At 46.9% G+C, this 19,468-nt stretch overlaps 1 protein-coding gene across 7 annotated transcripts in view; it reads left to right on the top strand.

Annotated features, from left to right (window-relative positions):
- Positions 1-1,040: 1,040 nt before the first annotated feature.
- The window catches only part of LOC141467835 (6-phosphofructo-2-kinase/fructose-2,6-bisphosphatase 4), a 55,820-nt gene continuing 37,392 nt past the window's right edge, over positions 1,041-19,468 (top strand). For 2 of the 7 annotated variants that reach the window (XM_074152532.1, XM_074152531.1), the window contains exon 1: positions 1,046-1,224. Coding sequence is in view for 5 of the 7 variants with exons in the window: in XM_074152527.1 (XP_074008628.1) it covers positions 17,764-17,875 (112 nt within the window). In the remaining 2 variants the exon portion in view is untranslated. Of the gene's footprint in view, positions 1,225-17,743; positions 17,876-19,468 lie in introns of those variants that run through there. The other 5 variants (XM_074152528.1, XM_074152533.1, XM_074152529.1 and 2 more) reach the window with 4 other exon arrangements.

Raw genomic sequence — 19,468 nt, 5'->3', positions numbered from 1 at the left:
CATGGCTACGCTATGGCAAGACAACATAACTCCAAAGCTTCCCTGCCTACCCGTTTATTTCATATCCACCTCAAACAGACAGCTCAATAAAATTACAAAGCAATTAATGAAGCCAAGCCATAATCAGTCCCTACTTGAACAAGGTAACATCCACACTTAAATATCACCATAAGGGTAGTATAAGGAGCTAGGGGATTGTTGTCACCAATCTTGAGCTGCCAAATTGTCTTCAGGGGGTTTCTACGTGCAGTGAGGGCAGACGAAAGCTCCAGCTCAAAGCAGATGGGTGGCTGTGCCCCGAGTGCACTTACGGGTTACAATTGTCCTGATTTGTTTCATCTTGGACCCCCTCAGCTCACTGAAAGGTGCCCTGACCTGGGGACATTGATGGGGTGTGCTGCTTTGTGGACACACTGGACCTGTGTTGGGGTCACCTGTTGCTCCTGCTTGTCCGCTCCATGGAGCAGCTGCTCCTGAGCCTGGCTACGTGCTTGTTGCTGACCAAACACCCTTTTCCCCGGAGATTGTTGATCCCTATCTTCTACCAGGCTGGCTGCATTCACATCCAGGTCTGCAAAATGGCTACAGCTGCTCCACCTCCTCTGTTTATTTGAGATTTAAAAAAAAAAATCGGCTCATTTAAAAAAAAAAAACAAAACAAAACAAAAACCAAAACAACAACCAAAAACGTTAAGCCCCGAGTAGAAGGCGAAGGAAAGGCTCAAGTCCCAGGAGGGAGCTAGCAGCGGTGACATCGCGGGAATGGAGGCAGGCTCCACACCGGCATCACCCCCGGGCCAGCCGGTGCCCGCGTCGCCCCGCGGAGGGACCGGGCGAGCCGCCGAGCTCCGGTGCGGGGCCGCGGGGGGTGCGGGAGCTCCCGCCGCAGCGGCGGAGCAGAGGTGAGCCCGAGTCCGTCCCCGCATCCATCCATCCATCCGGACGGTCGGGAGCTGCCGGGAGGGAGGGAGGGAGGGAGGGAGCGGCGCTGCCCGGCGGGGCGGGGGCTGCCCGGGGCCGGTCCCCGCCGCTCCGCCCCGCGCGGGGCGCGCACAGCCGCGGGCAGCTCCGCGGGGCTCCGCGGTCGCCAGGACCCTCCGACGAGCGGGTTCCCCGTACACCGCCGGGCCGGGCCGTCCTCCGCCGGAGCCGAGGAGGCGCCGCTGCAGATGTGGGGCTGCCGCCGCCGCCGCCGCGGCTGCCCGCAGGGCCGGCGCTGCCGAGGTAGGAGCCCCGGTGGCCGGGGCCTCCCGCGGCCTCCCCCGCCGGGGGGGGGCTTCTTCCCTTCCCACGGGGCAGCCCTCCCCCCCCAGGAGGGTCCCACGCGTGTCGGGGCCAGGGCTGGAGGGGCGAAGGTCGTGTTTTGTGGGACGCCCCCGTCTGCGTTTTCCCTTCCAAGCCCCGCCAAGGAGTGAGGGTGACCGGCATCTCGGGCGGTGGGAAGTGGGGAATCGCGGCTTCATGGGGGGCAGCCCGCTGCGGAGGAAGGTTTGGGAGATGTGGCGTGGAAAGAGGGAACCGTAGCGTACCAGTGGCTGTTTGCTTTCTGAGTTATTTTTGGAAATCGCTTTGCTGTGAGGGATTTTTTTTTTTTTTTCTTTTAACTGTCTGTGGGAAGGCGTATTTACGTTGCGCTCCTCCAAGTGTTGATGCTTGCCATTGGCCGAGGAAGGCTGTAAAATCAGTGTTTTGGCAAGTGCTGATCCGACCGGTTGGTTGTTCTTTCCTATTCCTAATGGCAACACCATAAAAACACGTAATCTGCATCTTTTTTATCTTGCCCTGTGAGATTTGGCTGCTGGCTGGTTGAAGCCTTTCCTCGGGAAGGGCTGACTCTCCCTGAGGACTGAGTGAGGGGCCTGGCGTGTTCGTTAGGCACTTTGTGTAATGCGGGATGACAGCTCTGACGCAAGTGCACCAAAACTTTTAAACATAGGCCCAGTCTTGGTTATGTTTGGGCAGTTTTCCCCCCCTTTCCAGGAAAATCGTATTGCACAGGCTGGAAGACAAACCTGGTGCCTTCCTGGGCTCTTCCTGCAGCCGTGGGGCAGGACGGGGAAGCGGAGTCAGAGGCAGAAGCAGAGCGTTGTTGTACACAGGTCTGTTAACGGGACCGGGGAGCCCTGGCCCGGCACCCTGAGCTGCCTGGTGCCGTAGAAAATTGGGTGTCACTGGGTGTAGAGGGGTCGTGGCTCCTGGCTAGTGACTCAGAGGATTGCTCTTGTTTACAGTCATCGCTTTGCTTCTGCCGGCTTTATAGCAGGCATCTGCCTACTTTGTCCATGCCCGACTCCAACCCAGGGCATGGGAATGAATTTCAGTAAGGTTGGTGGTTTCCAAACTGCCCAGACTAAGCAGGGGGACCCCGATTCAGCTGTTAAGATGCAGTGATGGGCCACCACTTACCCCTGGGTGAACTGAAACCCCTTCATTGTTCTTCAGGTCATGCACGTGATGTTTGTGCTGGGGTCTTCAATGAGCAGTGATTTGTTGGCTGTGCCAGGTGGAGCTGCCGAAATGGATACGGCTCTCGCTCCTTGTTCTCAACACCTCGAAGCCTGGCTCAGTGGTGACTCTGTAACAGGTTCTGGTGTCCTTGTGTGGCTTCAGAATGTGGGGAGGAAAAAAGAAAAAAAAAAGTTAGTGTTGAAGAAACTTGAAAATTCTTTAAGATTTTTAAATCTTTAAAAATATTAATTCTGAATTAAACATTTTATACTGTTAGATGTTGAAGAGAAACTAGTTAACGTGAGGCAAAAACATACTAAACCAAATGTAATTCGGAGTGATCCCTTTTAGGGTTAATTGATTTTGTAGCGCGATCCCTTATAGGGTCAATTGACTTCGTAGTGCTCTGCAGAGAGCTGGAGATGGGACTGAGTAAGTACCGTTTGTGGGCCTCCTGGTGCTTGTCCAATATGTTGCAGAGCAGTTTGTGAAGTTTCCAGTAAGTTTGCTTAATGTGGCCTTACTCAGTTGGGAGGCACTCCCATAATTATGGCTGCAATTAAAAGCAATAACATCCATTTACATAAGGTCCCGGTCCTTTTAAATCGGCGCATCATCTAATGAGGGCATTCGTGTAGGGATAGTTATGCAGAACACAAATCTGAGAACGTTTCAGGGAGGATTTTGTTTCAGAACTTTCCTGAGGTCATTTGAAGGAAGGGTCTGCTTTGAAATAGGACATTTTGTTACAAAAAAGTACTAAGTTATAAATATAACTCTTACCAATAGTAGGATGTAGTTGAGGAAAGTGCTTTTAACACTTTATTTTTTTATGTATCACCCATCTAATTTAAAAAAATCAGCTTGGTTACACCAGTATTTTTCTCAATTTGATTGCATCAATGTTCTTTCTGCTCTTATGAGTAAGAGATTTGGTAAATCCAACTTGTGGGTGATATCTAATTGCTGACGAAGCACTACAGATGCGTTCGAAATTGCTCACTGAAGTTGCATGGTTTCCTTGGGGCTTAAACTGTGCACGTAACGTCCACAGACCTTTCTGTGAGATGAATGTTAGACTTTAAATGCTGGAGAACATCATACGTTTGGGGGGCGTTTCAGCTTTCTTCTGGAGGAAGTGACCTGGTGGAGTACTCTCACCTTCTCACTCGGTATGGTTTTTTGGGTTTTTTTTCCTGGTTTGTTGGATTTTTTAAAATTTACTGAATATACTGTAAGCTTGTGTCCCCACACCCTGGGTGGGGCAGGTCCTTGGGAAAAGTCATAAGGCAAATGTAGTAGAAAGGCTAAAAATTCCCCAAAATACAACTGAGGCAGCACCAGCCACGGGTCTGAGAAGTGCTGAGTTCCTTGGCCTGCTCTGGTTTTCCCTAGAAGCTGGTTTTTTTCTCATTTTAAGTCAAATAATTAGTCTGTTAACCTTTTGTCACAGACGTAACACTTGGCTTGCGGTCTTTTGAGAGCGTGAAAGGTTAAGTAATTAAATTGTATAAGGGAGTAAAAGAGAATAATGAACTCCAAACTCACTAGTCTGTCTAGTTGGGCTCTCCAACGGCTAAAATGGAGTCATTTAAGTTGATTCCTGGTTTTACTTGATTTTTATCAGGCGCTCAAAATGGGGATATGGGAAAGAGTCCCCCGCTGCTTCACACAGGTTGTTATTTTCAGAGGTGGTGGGTTTATTTTAGGTATGATTTGGTTGTGCAGAAGGGTGGTTTCGGAGAGAGAGCACTGGCCTGGCTGACTCCGGACAAGATGTGGAGCCAGATTGGCTAATAACAAGGCTTGGTTATTCTTGGGTGCCTGCCAAAACCTGGCCCTAAATATTGTAATTGCATGCTAATTAAGAATGCTAATCTCCAGATGTACTTAATGTATTACCAGGTGAAGTACTGACCTTGTAGCTGTCAGGTGGTTGCTGGGTGCGATGTGGCTGTTTGAAGTAAAATCACTGTAATGTGGTGGGGCTGTGAATTTGTGTCCGTGCAAAGAGAAGCAATATTTGTGGTTTTGCATGAAATGTGTTTATTTACCCGCACAGTGCAGTTGTAAGTGCCTTTGAGGTTGTGTTTTGACCATGTCAGACAAACTCATCTCTCATTTGAGAAGCTGGGGAATGGGGGGCTCTTGGTGTCTGCAGTGTTTGAAGATCTGAAGCGATGCACCAGAAGTAACCCTGAAGTCTTTAAGCTGCCCTGGTGGGTCCTGAATGCAAACGATGAGTCTCATAATTGCAACTGACTTTTATCCGTGTGATGGATAATAGGGATGTTTTGTAATGTTTTATTAATAAAATGGGATGGATTTGTCATGAGTGCCCTTGTGGCAATAATGTGCCTGTTACAGCTTTAAATTTGTGTGTGCCAGTATAATTTCAGCACAGCTGGTTACTTAGATATCTGAAATGACTGTGTGGCATTAGTTTCCAGATGATTCAGTACGTTACTATCTTGTTTACAGGCCATGCACAAGTAGGAAAGGTTAAATCAGAATGGGTTTTAAGTTCTTATTTCCCTTCTTCGCTCTAAAGTTGACCACCTAACTTGTTCCCTAATAATTATTTTCCCGAATGTGATTTTTTTTTTTTTTTTTCCTTTCTGCATAGTGTCAAGTCTTTGTGACATGGTCTAAGGGGTGGCTTCACGTGTGTTGTGCCTTGGCACCGGGAATCACTGTGTGATCCAGGCTCCCTGGCAGCTGCTCTCCTCTCAACTAGAGTTACATCTGCTGTGGGGTTGGGAGGTAGCTGTTGGGTGATACTGAGAAGTGACTTAGACCTGCTATTTCTGCCTCGCTCAGAAAAGCCGCTTGGGGCGTTGCATCTTTTGAAGGGGGTTTGCACGTGAATGATTCCTCCATCTGCAGACAGCGATGTGTTTTGGGGGTTGGGTTAGTCCCCACTGGAACTGCAGAGGCTTGATTGGATCCTGCGTGCGTTTTCGGTGCATAAATGGGAAGGTCTCCTTAAGCCGCAAGAAATCCTCACGACTGGATTATGTACAGTTTGCCAGTGCGTAGTTCAAATCAAATGATGCAATGGACAAAATATTTGTGGTGGTTTATTTATGGTTAAAAGCTTCGATGTGACACTACGCACCCCTTTGGACATAAACTAATCAAGGAGCACAACAAACACAAGTTGTTTTGATGTGTCTGAAACTGCTTCTGACAATTATCACTGCCACAGCAATATTTGGATTTAAGGCTGGCTTTGTCTTCCTGTTTTCTTTTATGATCCCTGGAAATCTAATTGATGTTGTCAGTTAATAACAAGCAACATTTGTTGTTCATGGGAACCCTATAGATTTTCTTAAGCATAGAGCTCTGCAACATTTACCTTCTGCATTAAGGAGGGAAAAAAAATAGAAGAGCTTTGTAGTTTTTCTGTTACGAGTGTAAAACCAGTTTCCCCAAAACAATGGGGAGATTTCAGGGGTTCATGACCTCTTGCAATTAAAAAATTTCAGATGGCTTGTGAGGCAGATGGATGGGGTGAAGGAGGAGGGGGAAAAAGGCAGCTCTTGCTGTTGAGGAAACAAGCACTCTTGTTATAGCTGAAGTCATTACTCATAGTTTGTAGGAGATTGATTTAGCTGCTTTTTAAATTATTTTTTTTTATTCTGAGAATTGCTTCATTTGGGAATTAGAATACAGGAACCTAAAATTCAAGCGGTTCTGTAAGAGGTGTTGTTCTGGTTAAACCACAACAGATGTTTGCCATGGATATAGGTCTTGGGGTTGCAATTGCCTTTTCTTCACCAGGTGGGGTCAGTTCCAAGGATTTGGGCTCATCTGGTGGCAATCTCATGTCAGACGGGAGAGGCTGAAGCTCTTTGTGTAGTGGGAGCAGTGGAAAGGCAGCTCTTCTCTCTTGATAGCTGGGTTTCACTGAAATGTAGGAGACTGATGTTTTTGAGGCCTCTGTTCTGCGTCAAATAAGGTTCAAATCAGTCAATGACTTCAGATGTCCTCGGTGGTGAGGGGAGACCCAAGGAGGACACGGACCAAGCCACTGTGCGGTGGCTGGAGCCATCAAGCCTGGACAGCTGGTGTGTTTCACTGGAGGTGGCGAGTGTGAGGGCTGGTGTCCTTACTTGCTTTTGATTCTTTTTGTTTGTTTCTTTATTTTTCATCTTTATATCCTATATATGTCTTGCTTTCAATGTATATTCAAGTGTTTGAATGTGTATTTACACATCCTGGTGCCAAAGGCTCTCACATAATGCTCTATGTGATGGAGTGTGGCCTTCTGTACACCTGAATCATTTTTTATAATTTATTTTCTCCAGGGAGATGTGCTGAAACAAAGTTATTTTAAGGAATATTAAGAGAATTCAGGGGTTTTGTTTGAAAAAAAACACAAAAGAATGTTTCTTTGCTAATATGTTGCTGATGACTCTCAGTAAACGTTTCCCCTTGACAGAGCTTTTATTTGTAGCATTTGTGTTGTTTAGCCTGTGTGCACTCCATAAATTACATTATTTTGGCTGTCGTAATTTTATTATCCTTATTAAGCTTTCTCATCTACATATTGATCCTGTTATTCTCAGGGAGCTGATAAGCCATCTAGCTGTACTTGCAAAATACACAGAAAATGAGAAATCTGCCCTGGAGGCTATGAAGGCTGAGATTCACCAGTGATTTGGATCTCCGTACGTCTGCACTGTATTTTTTTTTCCCCTTCAGTGCTAGGTTTTAGACTACATGACAGCTTTGCAATTTGCTAAACTAAGATTAATTTTGCTTTTATTATAAATTCAATCATCAATAGCTTCTGAGAAGCTTTGCTCTTGTTTGCTTGTCTTTTTATTTAGATGAATACGCTCCTTTTTCATAAAGCTTAAGAATATTTCCAGAGGCAGCTGGCATCACATATGCTGTGAGGTTTTTTCCTCCTTGTGTCAGTGTCAGCTTTCCATGCTGGCTTTTCAGAGGGGTTTATTCTTCACTTTCAAAAACCTCCTTTCCTGTCCCTGTTGCCTACAGGACACGCGTGAAACCAAGTATTACTGTAGGTGCCTGTAGAGGACTGTGGGTCCAATCACTGCCCCATTAACTTGTTTGCTCTTGCTTCCGTTGCTATGGGCTTTTTCCTTAATGACCTACTTATCCCATAGGGTAATACATGGTGGAGTACTATACTCTGTTGGACCTTCAACTCCTGTCCCCCCATTTTCTCTGTTTGTTCTAGCTCTCAGCCAAGGCTGTTCCCTCTCACAACGTTAGGTTGTACAACCTCCACCCCAGCCTCTCCTGATTGGTCCATTTTGGGTGCTTCTGTCTATTTATTTATGTCACTGAAATGTTTGAAGACCCTTGTTTTGTTCTTCTTCTCCATGACCTCTCTGCACAGTCGGGGCTTATTCTAACAAATTGTTGTTTTTTCTTTCATGATACTCTTTCCGCCTTCCCTGTCCGGTGTTTCCTCCTCCTCCCACAATTTGACCTTGCCTTGCTCTTGTCTCCCTGTGCCCTATTTCAGGCGTTCTCATGGCTTCAACTTCTATTATGTGCTGATGACTCACAGATGCTCTCTACACCCCTGACGGTTTGTCACCCGGTCCAGCAGCAGCCCTCCTCCTCGCCTTTTTCTCTTTGATTTTTCCATCAGTAGTCATTCAATATGTCAAGCCCCAAACCCCTGATGGTGCTTCCTACGTTCTCTTTATCTCTTGCCTTTTAAAACACTGCCACCTGTTAGGTGGCTTCATCCCAAAGCCTTCATGAGTTTTTAAATTCGTTTTACTTCATGCATTTGGATGACACGCAAATGCTGTGTGCTCTTTATTGTCACTATATTTCTCCTTTTCTAGCTTATCAGACAACTTTCCTAACGTATGTAATAAGGTTTTACAGATGTTTTACTTTAAAGTGGCTGTCCTGAGAAATTTTACCTCTGAAGTCAGCTGATAGCACTTAGTTTTAAAGATAGCATTAAGTCTTTCAGTTCCACTCTGAGAAGGCAGCTGCCCTTGTTTGCTGTTTTTTTCATATTTAGCAGCCCAGATCTAGCTGTTAGAAACAAGTGGGATTCATGGCATCCTAGCTGAATGAAAGGACAAAGGATATACATCATAAATGTTAAAACAGCTAATATAAAACTAGCTGTGAGCATAATTCTTCAGTATCTCAGCCCAGAGAAGGGTTGTCTTTTATTTAAAATCGCTAATCCTTTCCTTGTGCTCCTTTTAACTACACTCTTACTTGCAAGAGCAAACCCAAACTTGGAATTGGGAAGATTTTTCTAATGCGCTTATGTGACTGGAAAGGAACAGAGAGTTTTAAGGTGATAGAGGCACTTTTGGACTGCTTAGTAGAGATTGCTTTTATGGAGGTTCACGAGGCACAAAGACAAACATCCTAGTGGGTGCGAGTATATTTTGCTTTCCTTTGAAATCTTAAAATTTATCAAGCCTTAGATTTCCTGGGTTGTGTGACGGGATGCAGGGTGGGTAAGCGGAGTCTCTGCCGTATCACACTTCCAAGGAAGAGGAGAGCAGATCAGGGTACACCCACTTGCCGTCCAGGGGTTGTGCCAGGCTGTACGTGCTGTTGCTGTAGTAACAACATCGGATCCTACCAGAGCAATGTGCAGGAACGACTGTCCTCACTAGGCTTACCATCTTGGAAACTCAGTATTTTCAGTTAACCTCTAGACCCATGAATGTAAATAGGCAATTTGTGCAAATGCTGTGTATTTTAATGTCCTCTTTCGGCATTTCTTAGAAGCACACGCCCCCTCATGTAAATAGTCTGAAGTCCCTGGTATACAGTGAGCTACAAAGGGGTTTTTAACACTGGGTTGCGCTCAGAAAACATGAATAATGGATGCCATCTTTCCTTTATGTTGCATCGTAACAGGAAGATTTAAAATGTTGCTTAATGTTGTGACGATGGAAATAGTCTTAAGCAATACCTGGAAGCACCACTTGAGGATCTGGCCTATTTTTCAAGGACATAATTTCAATGTTCTCTCAGAGGTGAAGGTGGGAGGTGGCTGCTTGGACTGGAGATGTAAAGAATTAGTGATTTATCCTTCAGATTTAAAGAACACAGTTAATGCAGACCAGCCTTAAATCTATGCCTCATTTTAGACTTAACACAGGAAACTTCCTTGCGTGAGAACAATGGCATCTCATTGATAGGGTTTATCTCCAGACGTTTGGTTTCTCCCACGTTTAAAATAGAGCAATTATTTCTTCTGAAATGTGATAACCATCTAAACTAACATGTTTATGTATTTAGAAATAATAAAAGTGCTCTGAATGGCCATGCTTTCAAGCATGGTTCAGATAAAGATAACGAAAGAACAAAGTGACAGTGTAGCAAGGTGGTGTGGTTGTTTTGTTTTGTTTTTTTTATTATTTGTTAATACTGTCTGTATGAATCTCAGTTTATGCTCAGAGAATCTCATGCAATCCACACGTTGGTGAGATGATGTTCTGCTGATAACCTGTATCTCCCCAAGTAATCTTAGATTGTCTAATAGGTTTTATATGCATACGATGTGCGGGTCCTGTAGAAAGCCATCCAAGGTTGTATTGGTACAATTCTTACAATGAAGCCCCTTGTATAGCTGGGGTTTGTTTCCTGATCATTAAGTCATCATGGTTTTGAAAACACATAACCGTGCCAAAATCAAGCCAGATATAAGCACTGTGGTAAGGGATACATCATTGTTTTGCGTGTGTGATGAATAACTATCACGATGTTTCGGTAGATGATAAAGAAAACATAAGGAACGCAAATTAGTGTGGTAATTCACCCTCTCTTCAGCCAAAGAAGTGTGCTGTGAGGCTCCAGAGTGCCTGAACCTTGTCAGATCTTCCCTTGTATCAGACGTGTTGATTGTTAGACTAGATGGGAACTTTTCTCACTGATTTACTTTGTACCAACGTCTTCTGTTTGGATGAGTTATTTTCCTTATCTATGCTAATGAATGTCATTTTGTTTCAGCTTAAGGACTCTCTCTAGTATCTGTATTTATACATCTTTGTGGGATCTTGGATGTTGTTTAAATCTATTCCCCAATTAGCACCAAAGAGATTTCTTGTTCTTAGTAGTAGCTTATTCTTATATAAAGCATGATTATGTATGGTGGTTGGTTTTTTTCTGAATCTCTTTGGTAGGTTGATCTGTAGCCAGGAAGTCTAGTAGTAAAATGAACTCTTATAAAATAACTTCTAAAGGTGTGTATTGCTGAGGGCAGATTCTTTTTTAGTTCTGAATCCTTAATAGCTTTGCTTGTCTTTGAAGTAGCAGTGTATTTCAAGACAACTGGAACTTTTTTCCCTTTAGGCAGTGATAGGAAATAGGATATGGAGTGGATGGTGCCAGTAATAAACTTATTTGTTGCTCAGAAGAAATGGAATAAGTGCTAGGGCCATGTATCACAAGGCCTGGTCCTTGTGATTGCAGTTGGTTTGGAATCAAGTCCTTAATAGAGGGATGTGTGAAGATGGTATGGAGAACCTGCTGAACTTGTCACGTGGGCTGCTTGAAATTTTTGGGGACTTAGTGGGCTATTTGTCATTTTCGTTGGGTTGACTGCTGGGATATTAGACTGAGTGGGAAAACAAAAAGGATGGTACTTTTGGTTGAGGAGAAAACCATAGGCAGTCTTGAGGAGACAGGAAATCATCAGTTAACAAGCTGACGTAACAAAAAGTCCTGAGAAACTGAACTGAGAAGGTATGAATCAATGTATGTGACTTGGCTAATATAGTATTACATCTCTCTTCCCTGATTGCTCACTCTGCTTGCTAAGCTCCTCATGAGAAGGAACTTACTCTGTTCTCTGTGGGAAGTTGTGTGAGGCATCTCTTCTGCAGGATGACTGTTCCCAAGGCATCGTCTGTCATCATCCAGGAGCTCAGGAACAGCCTGGGAAGGAGAGAGCCACCTTTTCAGTTGCTAGTGCTCCTTCCTTTATCTGTAGGTTTCCTTGGCAATTGAAGAACAAAGTTGAGTTAGTACTTGCCTTACAAAGGTGACAGCATACCTAGCAGACAGACACTGTGTTTTAAGGCAGGTTGTTAAGGACTCCCCTTCCCCAGTGAGGAAAAACCTGCCAGGCTTGATCTGTACTTCAGGAATATGAGAATTACCTGGTGGAGGGAGCAGTCTGTCCCCTGCTGAGGTGCTAATGTAATAAGAGATGTGATTGAACAGGCCAAGTGTCCCATCTGCTCTACAGTAGTTTCGGTTATTATAGTGGAAACTCAGTGCAGTTGCAAATTTGGGTGCTGTCGTTACCCAGAAGCTGCAGCTTTTCACCATGTAAGAGCACTGTAACAAATGCTTGGTCAAAACAACAAAACGATCAGTGCTACAGCCTATAAGGTGTGTGTGGAGAAATCTCTCCCATTCTACCTGAAATCCAGTTTTGAAATGTTGGAGTGTTGTTACTTGTGACAAAAAGAATGAAGCATAGTTGTGTGTTTGGTCACCATCCCTTCTAATTGGCTCGCAGAGTGGTAAGTGCCTTGTATATTAGATAGCTGTCGCTGGCTGTCCTCAGGTGATGCTTCCAGCTGCACAGATTTTGGCCAATGAAGCACTGCCACGAGCCTGCTGAAGGTATACTTGACATCATTTTTCATCCTTAAAAGAGAAAATCAATTATAACTTCAATAGGAATTATTCTGTATGCTTTATACTAATATTTTGACGCGGCGTAGCAGGCTGCCAGTTGGCTGGTCAGAGCCATCTAGTCCATGTGGAAGCAGGGAGTGTTGGTTGGATGTTGAAGCTGGATACGTAAGATAACGTGTGTGGCTGAAGACTGTGCTGGTGTGCGTCTGTATTTCTTGAATAACATTCATACTTCATGACCTTTGCAAATTCCATGCTCCTCTGTGCCTCCTTAAACTCTGCTGAAACTAAGCTGGTGTTTTGCTATGTGGCTGAAGTCTTTTGGAGTTGTAAGCTGGAGGGGGGGGGGAGCATACAACCATCTCTATATACCTTCTTAGAGGATGAGGAATAAGGACTCTTGTCTCCTCCTCTCGCCATTGCAATACGTAGGAAATGTAGATACTTATTTTAAGATGGGATTATTAAAACGAATTCCTGCTTGTTACTTGTAGCTAGAACAGTGGCCTGCCAGTTATAACAGAGAACACCTTGATTTAGGTTTTTGCCAGGTATTTATTGCCAGTTGTGTGAGTAGAGGTCAGATAATATTCGTTTTCTCAAACAGGCAAGTAAATAGCTGATAATTTTTACACCTGGAGGTGTTCAAGACCAGACTGGATGGGGCTTTGAGCAATCTGGTCTAGTGGGAGGTGTCCCTGCCCATGGCAGGGGGGGTCGGAACTGGATGATCATTAAGGTCCCTTCTAACTCTAACTGCTCTATAATTCTATGATATAAATGCAGGGATAAAAAATGTACCTCATGACATTGTGGAAAGAGAATTGCTTTAGAGAAATGGAAGTATTAGGTTAACGATGAAGTATAAGTTGTTGGTGTTTCATATCTAAAAAGAAATGGGGATATTTAGTTCTTCCCCCTTAGCCCCCCCCCTTTCCCCAGGAATTTATGGGGTTTTTTCATTTGGTTGAGAAAATAACTTGGGATTAACGGATAGGCTTTTCTTCCCTGTAGCTTTCTGTAACCTCAGAGTCTGTCTTGGGTGCTTAAAAGCCGAGAGCTGGTGTATTTTAACGCTGGCATTCTGTGAAGCTTCACTATCTCCCGGCGCAGTGTTTACAGCGTGACTCAGTTGTACGGTTCAGAAATGTAAAAGTGAACGGGTTAATTCTTCCAGGGCAATAGTCTGGGTTCGGCCCAGCTGCTGCAGCTCGCCGTGCTTAAACGAACTTCCACCTCGCAGCGCCCGAAGCATCTGCTGCCCTGCGGACACCGGCTCCGGTGTCACATCCCCCCCCCCGCCCCAACCCCCGGCGGCGGTGACGCCTCGGGGGAGCGGCGCGGAGCCCGGTGCCTGCGGCCGGCCGCCAGGGGGCGCCCCCGCAGTGGCCGCGGGCGGTGCCAGGGCGCCGCCTGGCGGGCGCGGGCGAGCTCCGTCCGCAGCCCCGGCGTCCTGCTGCCCGCCGGGGGCGGGGGGTCATGGCGGGGCGCCCCCAGCAAAAAAAAAAAAAAAAGCTTCCCAGAAAAAGCTTCTTTGTGCTTTGCTAGGAGAGCAGGATCAGGATGTTGTCGGGGTCTGGTCAGGGCTGTGAGCGCGGGGCTGGCACGGGCTGGATGGACGTGCCGAGGCCAATGGTGTGAGGCTGAAGTGCCAGGTCCTGCCCTTGAGTCAGAACAACCCCCATGTAACGCTACAGGCCTGGGGAAGAGTGGCTGGAAAGCTGCCCGGCAGAAAAGGACCTGGGGGTGTTGGTCACAGCCGGCTGAATGTGAGCCAGCAGCGTGGCCAAGGAGGCCAACAGCATCCTGGCCCGTGTCAGGAACAGTGTGGCCAGCAGGACTAAGGAAGTGACCGTCCCCCTGTACTGGGCACTGGTGAGGCCTCACCTCGAGTGCTGTGTCCAGTTTTGGGCCCCTCACCACAAAAAAGACACTGAGGTGCTGGAGCAGGTCCAGAGAAGGGCAACGGAGCTGGTGAAGGGTCTGGAGCACAAGTCCTGTTGAGGAGCGGCTGAGGGAGCTGGTGGTGTTCAGCCTGGAGAAAAGGAGGCTGAGGGGAGACCCTACCATTCTCCACAACTACCTGAAAGGAGGGTGTAGCAAGGTGAGGGTCAGTCTCTCTTCCCAAGTAACAAGTCATAGAACAAGAGGAAACAGCCTCAAGTTGCGCCAGGAGAGGTTTAGATTGGATATCGGGAAAAATTTCTTCACAGAAAGGGTTATCAGATGTTGGAAAAGGGTGCCCCGGGGAGTGGTTGAGTCACCATCCCTGGAGGCATTTAAAAAAAATAGACGTGGTGCTGAGGGACATGGTTTAGTGGTGGACTTGGCAGTTCTGGGTTAACGGCTGGACTCCATCTTAAAGGTCCCTTCCAACCTAGACAATTCTATGAAACATCTCAGGTGCTTGATCTCAGGGCCCGGCACAGTGTGGGGACTCCTCCGCAGCCGTCCTGCTTGCAGAAACCACACGTTGTGACGTCTGGCTGTGTGTGTGCACCCTTTAGTCATTTCACAGGTATCTGTTGAATCTCCTGCACTGCAGGAAGGTCTCGTGAACTGGCTCTCTGTGAGCAGTATCTGCTGTGCTCGCTGTGGCGAGGGCGTGGGCACCCGGAGGACCGGAAAGTCTTCTTATTCCGAGTAGTGAGCTGGTGCTGCCGGAGCGATGGTGGGAAGACAGGAGGCAGAGATGTTGGGTGGTTTAGGGATGTTTTATAGGCTGTCAGGCTATAAAGTGATGTCTTTACTAGGGAAATGAGATACATGAAAGTGACTTGCAGATATTGTGGAACTTGTATTATATGGTTACCATATGATACAGCTTATTTACAAAGCAGGGATCCTGTATGATCAAGCAGAAGCCTTGTTTCAGTCTCTTTTATTTCTCCCTGACTCAGAAATAATTACCCCTTGCTGGATGCATTAAACCATAAGAGTTTCCTGTCTTGTCAGTCAGTCGTTTGAAAAGAATAAGCCTAACTCTGTTACTCGGCTCGAGCACATTCTGTTTCTGTGCAGCAGTTCCTTTTCCACGGCTGCCTTTCCCCTCCACGCTTTGCCTCTGCAGAGAGATGCTGTTTCAGGTACGCTTTCTGCTCACTGTGGCCCTGAGAGCAGCAGCTTTGCCTAAAAGCCTTCCAAGGAGCAAAGGCTTATCCGTGTAGCAAACAAAAGTCGAGTCTCCAGCGTTTCACCTGCAGGAACCAGCCCTGCTCCTCAAGCCTTTGCATCAGGACAGCGGTTGAGGGCATCGTGGTCGTGCAGGTGGTGATCTCTATCATTTATTGGGAATCTCGTGAGCAATGTTTATCTGTTCTGTCTTTTTCTAGGAATTGAATGCAGTGCCCTTGAAAGCCGTGTTTTGAGACGAGACCTCAGGAGTGGCACAGTATTTCTGTATTCGCTTTCTCTGTGTCCTCAGTCAAAGAGCCCATTACTGCACTGGAGCTGTAAAAAATCCCCTACAACTAACCCTTAAAAAAGTTTGGTCAACAACACAATAACAGAAGTTTGTCATCAATCAAGCTGAAATCTTTACCTCACAAAAACAAAGGCCAGCAGGTGTCCATGCACACCCCCAATGCCATTCATTACAAACACCTGGACAAACCCTTAAGTTCTGTGCAGGTGCCACTTCTTAAAATCTGCCTGAGCAAGAAGAGAGTTCAGTGATGGTGTGCCTCGTGCTTGGGGGACAAGACTTAGAAATGTGGCAATTCACCCTGCAGACCTCTGGAAAACGATATTTTCTTGTATGAACGGCACCAGGTCAGTGTTTTCAGCTGCGAGGCAGGCGTGTGAGGGGTGTTCCAGTCCTCGTGCAGTGTGTGTATTTGCAGAAAGGAGGTACAGACTTATTTTCTAGAGACTGGAAGGATTTCATATGTTTTCTACTTAACGTATGTAAAACAAGCCTGAGAAGTGTATTTTTTATAAAAAAAAAAAAGAGGCATTCCTGTTAATCCCTTGTTTCTCTTAATGTGACACCTGTTATGGACTTGCCTGGCTTTCCTGGAGGCACTGTGAGGAAAGCTGGAGGGTGGTGGTGGTGGCATCCCCTCGCTGTGATGTGGAGGGCGAGGTGGGTACATCCCAACGCTGGACTCGACCCTGTAGTCAGCCATACGTCGCAATATTCTGTGTGCGCACAGGGGATGGGCTTCCGGGATTAACCTGGAACACAGATTAGACTGTTCCAGCTCACAGCTCTTTTGGCAACTGTTGGAAGTAAATACATACTTACAGGAGAAAACAAGAAGCTTTTAAGTGTTCAAAAACTCCCCCTCTCTGCTCCTAGTTTTCTGACCCTCGTAATCTAACTGCTATAACCCCTCTACCCCTATCCGCTTTGGCTATCAACTCCCAACAAAATCAGGAAAAAAAAAATGCTAGGGTAAAAATTTAGTGCAGGCTCCAACAGTTGAAAACTGTAATTAGTCTTGAGGAGAAGGAAATCAGCTTTGAAAAGAGGGAAGGGCAGGTCAAGCAAAACATGGTTTTGGAAAAACAGTGCTAACTCTCCTCGGGGTGTCTTGCCAAATGTTTCTGAGAATTGATTTTTCTGTTGTGTAGAGAGCTATGGTTTAGCTTGTAATGGAATAGAAAACATAAAAATGATCCTCGGATGCTGGGAGTCTGAGTAATATATAAATTTTATATATATATATATATATATATATATAATGCACTGACCTTCATTTGTATTTAGGCCAGTCTCATAATGTCCAAGTACTTGAGAGTGGATAATAATGAAAATCCATATTGCACTGTGCTACCATACTTTCAGTGTGTGGCATTTACCTTCTGTAAAATATGTATAGATGTGTGTAATAGTGAAATACTGAACTTCTTTAGGACTTCGTTTTGCCCCCTCCGTGAGCTGGCTTTCTCCCAGTTGTAAGGGCAATGTGGAAATATGAGAGAGCTGGATGCTGTGTTTGGCCACGCCGCTGCTCCTACTGCAGCACAGCATCTTCCCCGGCCAATTTATGAGTAGTCTTTTTTGGTAGCTTAAAGATGTTAGAAACCTATTGTTTATTTGTGGTTTTCTGCATCGATATTAATTTAGCCTTCAGGCCAAAATAGAGCATAATTGGAAAAACACATCAGTCAACACATGACTTCTTGAAACACGTTGCGTGCTCCCTGGGCGTGCTATTTTTAAGGCTTTAAGAAGGGCCCCTCCTGAGGCAGCTCCGAGGCCTCCCCTGCAGCGGCTCCTCACTGGCCACCCCCGGCTGCACCCCGACCCCTCGGTTTTGTCACCAGCGGGCGCAGCCCTGCTTCCCTACCCCTTTTCCCGCGGCCGGTGACACCCCGGGGCCGGTGACAGCCCCACCTCGGCATGGCGTGAAGACCCCATTTTGGAAAAATAAAACTGCGGGACGCGGGCTCACCCTGCCAAGGCCGCCGCCCCCTCGGGGCCTGGGGACGGAGCCTCTTCCCCTGAGGGAGCCGCGGCCTCGCTCCTCCCGCGCTGCGGAGCAGGAACCCAGGCGGGGAACCCCTTGAGGCGCCGCTGCGGCCTGAGGGCACTCCCCCTCCTGCGACCTGAGGGCCGGGGACAGGGGGGCAGCGGCGGGGCTGCCGCTTCCCGCGCCCGGCCTCGCCTCAGGGGGCGGTGCGGCCTCGCCCCCGCCGGGCTGAGAGGCGGTGCCCGCCCCGCCCCGCCGCCACTGCAGTGGGAGCCGGGCGAGGATGGCGGCGGCGGCGGCCTCGCCGGCGCGGGAGCTCACGCAGAACCCGCTGCAGAAGACGTGGGAGCCCTACGACAACGGGCTGCCGGCGGGGCACAGCGCCCAGCGCGGCGGTGAGCGGGGCGGCGGCGGGGAGGGAGAAGGGGGTCTGCCCGGGCCGCGCTGTCGGAGCCCCGGCAGCTGTCAGCCGCCGCTCCTCTTCCTCCTCGGTTGAGCCGGGCCCCGCGGAGCCCGTCCCCGGGGGGGCGGCTCGGCCTTAAAGGGGGTCGAGGTGTGAGGAAAGCCGGGAGGGCCCCGCCGCCGCCGCCGCCGCCGCCTCCCTTACCGACACCTCCCCCCGAGCTCCCAGCCCTTTGCCTGGGCTTTAACGCGCCCCTCGCCTCGCCTCTACTGCGAAAGGCTCGTGGAATGGTTCACCCGGGCCGGGGGCGATGCGCCGGGACCGCCGGTGGGTCTGTGGGTGAGGCTCCCCGCGGAGGATGGCCCGGGGCGCCGGGGAAGGCAGAAAACCCCGAATCTGCCGAATCTGTGCCCGACGGAAGGCAACAAAGCTTGGTGGGAAGAGTGTCTTCTCCGGTGGCTTTTGTTGGCTTGGGTTTTTTTTTTTTTCTTTTATTTTATTTTTTTCTTCTCTCTTTTAAACGTTCTGGTTCCAAGGAGCGTTTACATTCAGTATATTCTTCTTGAAGAGAGGCCTAAAAATGTCACTGTATTTTTATTGTTTGTTGTTTATTTGTTTGTTGTTTTTTTTTCTTTTAAGGGCAGTGCTGTATCAGGCCATCTGTTGTATGAGTTAATGGCTTTCCTTATTTTGAGGTGCAGCCAACCAAGTCATCAGTCCCTGAAGGCTTTGGCTGTGGCGTTTGTAAACCATAGTTTATTGACAAACTTTGCCTCTCTTTCTTTTTTCTCTTTTCTTTTTTTTTTCTTTTTTTTTTTTTTTTTTCTTTTTCCCCCTTACTTAAATAACTGAGGTTCAGTACACGGCAGTTTTGCAGACAAAAGGGGCTTTGTCGTGTGGAATTGTTTTTATTTGTCATGCAAAGAGGCAGCACTGACGGAGAGCTGAGGGCTCTGCGGCTGTGGCAGGCGGCCATAGGCTGCAGCCTCTCCGCTCTGGCCTTGCTTTGGTCCAGCTCTTGCTGGAAAAAAGCCCCAAGCTTTCTTGGTTTCTGCTAGGAAGCTGGTATGTGTTTCTTTGTGAACTGAACTACCCCAGCATCTGAAAAATAGTAGGTGTTAAGAGGAGATGGATGCTGAGGTAGGCGTTGATACACACTTTCTGACCCTTCTCCTATGGAGAATGCTTCATTTTGGCCTTAACGTGGCATCTCTTTTCCAAACAAAATTACATTTGTTACAGTTTTGACACAGACACTGTTTTACAAAAAAAAACCCCCACAAGAATGAAATTTCATATTGGTCACGTGTAATCTGGTGACATACAAGTCTTCCTGGCAGAATTACTTAGTCTCTCTTGACTATAAACTAAGTTTAAAAAAATTATTTTACATATCTGTGGTGGGTTTTTTTTGTAAGTTCTATAATTTTTGATGCCCAAGACTCCTTATAATTGAGAAACCTTTTTGCAAAAAAAAAAAAAAAAAAAAAGAAAAACGGGTTTGGAAATACTTCTTAAAATCTTTTTGCTTTTGCACGCGTTTGCTCTTGCAGTAAACTATAGTATATACAGTCATTTGTGATAC

The sequence above is a fragment of the Numenius arquata genome, chromosome 8 (assembly GCF_964106895.1).
Source record: "Numenius arquata chromosome 8, bNumArq3.hap1.1, whole genome shotgun sequence".
Classification (NCBI taxonomy): domain Eukaryota; kingdom Metazoa; phylum Chordata; class Aves; order Charadriiformes; family Scolopacidae; genus Numenius; species Numenius arquata.
This window is presented reverse-complemented; position numbering and strand designations above follow the sequence as displayed.